This window comes from Equus caballus, chromosome 23 (assembly GCF_041296265.1).
Source record: "Equus caballus isolate H_3958 breed thoroughbred chromosome 23, TB-T2T, whole genome shotgun sequence".
NCBI classification, from domain to species: domain Eukaryota; kingdom Metazoa; phylum Chordata; class Mammalia; order Perissodactyla; family Equidae; genus Equus; species Equus caballus.
In genome coordinates, this window is record NC_091706.1 from 53,346,350 (window position 1) to 53,354,108 (window position 7,759).

General features: G+C 41.2%; 1 protein-coding gene across 1 annotated transcript; it reads right to left on the reverse strand.

The window, feature by feature from the left end:
• Positions 1-3,013: 3,013 nt before the first annotated feature.
• On the reverse strand, positions 3,014-3,601 carry IFN-OMEGA2 (interferon-omega-2). Its single transcript, NM_001114536.2, has one exon. It carries the CDS (start codon positions 3,599-3,601, stop codon positions 3,014-3,016), a length of 588 nt encoding a protein of 195 aa, NP_001108008.2.
• Positions 3,602-7,759: the final 4,158 nt, after the last annotated feature.

A 7,759-nucleotide genomic window follows, 5' to 3' on the forward strand; every position in this document is an offset into this window, starting at 1 on the left:
TCTAAAAATCTGTAAAATTTAAGGCAATATATTTCATACCAAAAGCAGTCTTCGAAGCGAATGAATATATTTTTTTAATGAAAGACCTGAGCTCTTTCCTTACATACTTTTTTAAAAACAATCAACTAAAGCCATAGCTTACATTAGGGTTCACTCTTTGGGTTGTACCTTCTATAGGTTTTGACAAATGCATAATGACATGCCTCCACCATTATAGTATCATACAGAATAGCTTTCCTGCTGTAGAATCCTCTTTGCTCCACCTGTTCATCTCCCTGCCCCACTCCCCACACCCTCCCAAACCCTTGGCTAACACTGATTTTTTACTGTTGTCATAATTTTGTCTTTTTCTAGAATGTCATATAGTTGGAATCATATAGTACGTAGCCTTTTCAGATTGGCATCTTTCACTTAGTAATATGCATTTAAGCTTCCTTCATGTCTTTTTTCATCGCTTGATGACTCATTTCTTTTCAGCACTGAATAATATTTCATCATCTGGATGTACCACAGTTTATTTTTCCATTCACCTGTTGAAGGACATCTTGGTTGTTTCCAAGATTTTGGCAACTATGAATAAAGCTGCTATAAACATCCCTGTTCAGAGTGTTGTGCAGATGTAAGTTTTCACCTCCTTTGAGTAAATCCCAAGTAGCACAATTTCTAGATGGCATGGTAAGATTATGTTTAGTTTTGTCAGAAACTGCCAAACTGTCTTCCAAAGTGGCTGTACCATTTTGCATTCCTACCAACAATGAGTGAGAATTCCGGTTGCTCCACATCCTCGTCAGGATTTGGTGTTGTCAGTGTTCTGGATTTTAGCCATTCTAATACATGTGTAGTGGAATCTCATTGTTGATTTAATTTGCATTTTGCTAATGATGTGTAATGAGAGACTTTTCACATGCTTATTTGCCATCCATATATCATCTTCGGTGAGGTGTCTATTCAGATCTTCAGCCCATTTTAAATTGGGTCTTTCATTTTCTTATTATTCGGTTCTAAGAGTTTTCTGTATATTTTGGATAACAGTTATTTATAAGACCTGTCTTTTGCAAATATTTTCTCCTAGTCTGTGGCTTGTCTTCTCCTTCTTTTGACAATGTCTTTCACAGAGCAGAAGTTTTTAATTTTAATGAAGTACAACTTTTCAATTTTTTTCTTTCATGGATCATCTTTGGTGCATCCTAAGCGTCATTGCCAAATCCAAGGTCAACCAGGTTTTTGCTATCTTTTTTTGAAACGAGACTAATGATGAAGATAACTGGCTCTTGATTTCCACCCCATAGGACAACCTCCTATGTACATTCACTGTATTCCTTCTCTTTAAAATACAGAGTGGTTCCTTGAAGTACCCCTTACAGCCAATAGCAAGTCCTTGCCTCACGAATTTCTTTTACTTCTTTTTCCTAACAGATCTCCAGGTCTGCCAGCTACTGACCACGTTGAGGACTTTCTCCAGAAGGATCTCCCCCACTTTACAAACAAGCTTCCCAAAGTAATTTTCTATACACAGAGCCCCTAATTCTCATTCTTGTGCTTCTTTTTCAACTTACTCCCATCTGGTTTCTGTCTCATTATTTCTGCTAAACCAAATACTGCTCAGGTCACCAGCAGCATCTATTTTCAAGTCCACTGTGACAGTTCAGACTGTACCTTCCCTGCAAGCACAACTTTGTCCTTTTTTTTTTGTTTTTTTTTTTGGTGAGGAAGATTGTCCCTGAGCTAACAGCTATTGCCAATCTTCCTCTTTTTGCTTGAGGAAGATTGTCCCTGAGCTAACATCTGTGCCAATGTACCTCTGTTTTTTGTTTGGGGGTTGCTGCCACAGTATGGATTGATGAGCAGTGTGTAGGTCCATGCATGGTATCTGGGTCATGAACCCCGGGCCCCAAAGGAGAGCACACAAACTTAACCACTATGCAACTGGGCCGACTCACCACTTTGTCTTTTAAACATACTCTTCCCTTCAGTAGTCTCTCCCCTTTATGCTCCATGTGTTCTTCTAACTTCACTGACCACTCGGCCTCAGTGCCCACTGCAGACCCTCTTCTGATCAAACTTTAAATGTTAAGGGTCTGCAGGACTAAGTTTAGGTCCTCTCCTCATCGTCCACTCTATTTATAAGGGACCCCATCCAGCCCCATGCCCTCCTGCCCAGATACACAGTAAGGAATCCCCAGTTAATACATCCACCCAGGGCATTTGTTGTTCATTCTAGACCCATATGTCAGCTCAATAGCTGACAAGAATTCTGCAATTATGTATCACCCAGGTACCCTAGAAAGGAGATCTTTTCTCCCCCCCAAATTATTTGTATCTACAGCTTGTGATGTGAGAACATTTTCCTTTACTTCTTTTTGTAATTTTTAATATAATTGAAATTTTTAAAATCCTTATAATCTTTTTATGTCTCTTTCCCTGTGGGACTGAAAATTTCAACACAGAAACTATTGTGTTAGATTTATTCACCTGTGTTTCTTGAAGGCAATTCCACAATCTCCCACTTTGATACTCAAATTATACAGAAGACAGGAATTGAATGAACATATGAGTAGGTAAATATTACCATCCATTCTCTGATTTGGTTTAGAAAACCAGGGTTTGAATTTGGGTTTTAAGGATAAACAGACTCAAAGTTTTCTTTGATAAGAGTTTAATAAATAAAATGAAATGCAAATTTAATAAAATAGGAAGGTAAACATGTTTTCTAAATTTTAATACAATATAAAGGCAAATATCTTTCATATTAAACTATAAATATAAATATAAGATGAAGAATAAATAAATATAAATAAATAAACAATAAATAAAAACATCAGGGCAGTCATGTCTCAGCCACTGATGCCACAGGAACTGAATATTTTTTACATATTCTTGCTTAATACTACTGGCAAAATATTTGCTGAATTAAATTCAATAGAGTCTGCAACTAAAGCAGAAATAAGAGCCTTTTGAAATGACCAAGGACATATGCAAGGGTAACATGACCCAGTAGTTAAGGAGAATCTTTTCAAGGTGAGCCCAGGTCTCCATCCTTCATTCTTAACCTTTCTTGCAGGTTTGCTGATGAAGAGAAGGATCTCATGATTTCCATTCGGACAATCTCCCAGGCACAGTCACTGTATTTCTTCTCTTTCAGGTAGAGATGGATCCCCCGGAAGTACCTCTTCAGGGCCAGTGTAGGGCGCACAGGTCCCAGGGCAGATTCTTCCTCTCCCATCTCCTGCTCCAAACAGGTGTCCAGGTCTTCCAGCTGCCGAAGGAGTCCCGTGCAGAGTTCGTCCAGGAGGGTCGTGTTCCAGGCAGCAGACGAGCGCTCTGTGTGGAAGAGGCTGAAGATCTGCTGGAGCATCTCGTGGAGGACAGACGTGGCCTGGGCCTCTGGGAACTGCCTGCCATCCGCCATGTCCTGGGGGAACCTGAAGTCTTTTCTGTCCTTCAGACAGATTGCGGAGGAGATTCTGCTCATTTGGCCCAGAAGCACGAAGTTCTTCCTGCTAACCAGGATGTGGTTCTGAGGCAGGTCACAGCCCAGAGCTCCACCAGGACCATAGCTGATCACCACCAGGGCCGTCAAGAGAGAGGGCAGGAGGGCCATGGGGAAAACGAGGGTGCTGCTGGCTGGCTGAGCTGGGTGTCTCTGAACCTTGGACCCGAGGTTCTCTGATGACATTCTTTCCAAGCATGGCCATTAAATAGGGAACACCATAATTTTCACTTTCTAAACATTTCTCTACACTTTTATTTCCTTTTTTTGTTTTCATTTATGTATTCTCCATGTGGTCTAAGAAGACGTCATCAATCTAAACTATTAGTTTTGCAACAGAAGTTTAATTTTCCCAGGAAACTTCAGATGTGCCAATTCTAATGGATACTCATCAATCGAAAGAGAAAAGACTTTGCCCCAAAGTCAGAGTGATATAGGTATGTAAATACTCACGACACACACACTCGATCTCTCTTTTTCATATATAAGTATTATCTTCTCTGTCTAGGACACATTTTTAGCCCTGATCTTAGGCTCCATTTTGTCCTCCTCACCTTACATAGGAGGGCAGGCTCCCTCAGCCCTAAGGGTCTCTGTATGAGTCAAGGGATTTACCAGACCACCTTTGGCAATTAAGCTCTTTAGAACCAAGGACTGGGTTGCATTTACTGTTTGATTCACAGCAGAGGCTGATGATTATGAGTGAATGAACTTCTCCGATGTGTCTCTTCCTTCTAGAACCCATTCATGCAGGTCCATGTGGTTATGCTTCCCTGGGGCCACAAAGTCAGGACTAACAGAGACATTGTCCTTTCTTTCTACCATTGTCTTACTGGAGGCCTATAGTGCTCCTCAAGCTGTGCCAACAGCCCTAGCATGAGTCCTGATTCTTTTCAGGAGCATATGGGGATGGAGGTTCAAATCCAAGCACCGCCTCACTCACAAGGTACATATCACATCTAGTACCACTGTCTCCTCCACAGTGACAGAGGCCTCATCCTGAACTCTCCTGGACTCATGCCCTGAGGGCAGGCTCGCCACATCCTGAGGACTTTAACAGTCTAGGGGCTTGTTTCTGCATTGGCAAAATAATTACTCCTTCAGGACCCTCGCCCTTGCTCCTAGAGTGTTTGTGTGAAGGACCAGAGTCCCCGGGTATCAGTGTCAAGAGCCCTTGGGTGCTGACAGCAAGTTTGTTTTGTTTAAGGAGGTTGAGGAATTACCCAGTTGCCATCATTTCACCTTTAGTAGGCACATAATTTTTATGTTGCCAACAACAGATTTTACTATTCAACTGTTTTCTTTAAGCTATTGAACACTTGTTATGCTTGAGGTTTCTGAGCTGGACACAAGGGATTCAGTGATGATGATGTCTCTTATTAGAAGCTTTTGATACAGAAACTAATGACCTCTGGTTGTTCATCACTCAGTGGATTCCATTGGGCTTCTTCGTTCCTCTGTCTCTGTCTCTGTCTCTCTCTGAGAATGCAGGGCAGTGAGGGCCAGGCTACCAAATCAGGGAGAAATAGTCTTCTTTTTGTTACTTGTTCATGACATTTCATTTAAAATTTTTCTGTCTTCTTTTCACTTACTGGCTTAATGGGCAAGATTTGTCTTGCTGTTCCTGCATTACATTCTAATTCGTGATGAAGTGAGAACAACAAAGGAAGTAAAAGAAGGCAAAGAGGCTGCAATCTCTATCATTTTCAAGACTTCAGATTTTTTGTTTCTCATTCTGACTTTCCTAGAAAGTAAAATTCGACAGTAGTTTAGTGGGCAAAAAGAAAAGAAATGCAAGTGTGAATGTTGTGAAAGTGAAAAAAGGGAAGTGATTTTCCGGTGATGGAATGAGGTATTCTAAGTTAGCAAAATTCAATGCAGCAAAGTTGGGGACCAGGGTATGGCAGAGGGGAAGAATGAAGGCCAGTGTTGAATAACATAAAGGCAGGACAATGGCTGCTTCTGCCAGAAGCTCAAAGACCAACTCCTGGGTCAATGGCCTGCCTTCAGCTTCGCAAGACCAGCCATCTGATTTTTCTTACATTTAATCCACATGTGATCAGCTCTGAGGAGAGAAGGAAAGAGTTACACCAACCAGCTCACAGAGACTGGCAACCAGAACCCCAGTTTCTAGAACACTAACCCTGTCTGGCAGGATAGTGTGTACCAGCTCTTGCCTGAGCTGTCAGGCAATTAAATGATTGTGTTGAGAAATCTAGAATTAAAAGAAAGGGAATTAGATGATTTCAAAAGATTCTGATCTTAATCTGGATAATAGTAATCATGACATTAAAAAAGGATAACTGAATTTTATTGCATACTTATTATGGATGAGCCACTCTTCTAAGTTCTTTAAACCATTAACCCAATTGTCTCAACAACCCTACATGGATTACACTCACTTGCACAACTGGAATGAAACATATATCATCAGGGATGAACTCTTCCTAACGTACTGATGCTGGCCCTGTTATCAGTTTCCCTACCTTAAACCCAGAATATATGAGGTTAAAACCAAAGCACTCATTCCCTGCTTACTCCTTGGCTTCCTGGCTCCAGAATCCACTATCCTTGATGGAGACAGACACAGCCAAGGATAAGCACCTGGATTTGTTATCTCCTTCCCACTGAGGAGATACAGGCTGATGGGAAAGCTCTGACCAGCAAGGCCATATGCTTCCCCTCCCCTACCTAAAACCCCAAATAAAAACCCTTCCTTTTAGCTTTTCGGGGAGTTTGGGATTTCAGCATTAGCTGCCCTCTCTCCTTGCTCAATGCTGTGCAGTAATAAAGTTCCTACTTTCTTCCACTACATAAGGTGTCAGAGATTGGCTTACTGCGCAGTGGGTGAGTGAACTCACTTCAGGTTCGATACCAGGACCAAAGATCCAAGAGCAAACCTTAGGGAGAGTCAATATAGTGGCTTGTCCGGAAGAGCCATTAAAGGAAGTGAAGGATAGATATGGACATGAGATTTATGAACCAATGAGAGGCCACAGCATGAAGTCATAGAGCAAGGAGAGTGAGATGACAAAGGATCCTGAGTTCCACTTCAAATGCCAAGGATTGTTGTCTATTGTTGTATAGGGTAAACTGGGGTGTGGTATGAGTCCACTGAACTAACTTTAAGTTCTAACGAAAAATAGACAAAATGCCTATTAAATAGAAGGGAGTAGATTTTTCTGCCAATTGAATAAAAAGTCTAAGATTTTATGAGTGATTTCTTCAATGAATTACAGTAAAGTAACTTTAACCCATTAACTGAAGACTCAAGGAAGCCTATTTGTTTTTAACTCTTGAGTTTTCTTGTGAGTTTAAGAATAAATAAAGAGCCCCTGACAGTTTCCAGCCATATGGGCTCTGACTTTCCTCCTTCAGGACCTCACTGATGCCATGGGATACCTCTTCATGCCGGCCTGCTCTTCTCATTCCCAAGGACAACTCTGTTTCTCACCTCCAGCCCAGACTGCTCTTCCTGTTGTTTACTGAGAGAGCCCAGTGAAGAATCTCTTCTCTTGCATCTTTGCAACCAATGTTTGCGATGTGAGTGCTGAAGAGGCTTATGTATGACCAGGATGGAAGGGTATTATGCACTTCCTGGACAGAAGCAGTGGATGCTTTTAAACTGCTACTTACCAAGGAGAGTCTCGCTTGAACTCCAGACTCAGTCACATGGCTTAATATAGCTGTCTTTATTTTTCTAGCCTCATCCTAGTAAAAAGTCATAAAATAAGCTGCAGGATTGAAGTCAGCATATTATTAAAATCAGCATTAGTTTGTAAAATGATATTTTTAGCAATATAGGGATCTGCTTTGCTGGTTTTTTTTTTTTTTTTTTTTTTTGCTGAGGAAGATTAGCCCCAAGCTAATATCTGTTGCTAATCTTCCCCATTTTTTAATTTTTTTTCTTGAGGAAGATTAGCTCTGAGCTAACATTCATGCCAATTCTCCTCTACTCTATATGTGGGTGGCCACCACAGCTTAGCTGACAAGTGGTCCACACCCAGGATCTCTACCCACGAACCCAGGCCACCAAAGGGGAACACGTGGAATCTAACCACTATGCCTTGGGACTGGGCCTTGCCTTGCTTATTTTTTGGACTTGAATGCTCAGGAAAGTTTCCAAACTCTAAGTGTACCTACTCAGTGCAGTGTGCACCAACTGGAAAGACAAGAAAGAGGATTGATCCATCAATGTCCTCTTTCCAAATGCCTAAATTAAATAAATGAATTTTCTCAAAGGTCTTTGTTGCTTTTAGAGATTGTGAT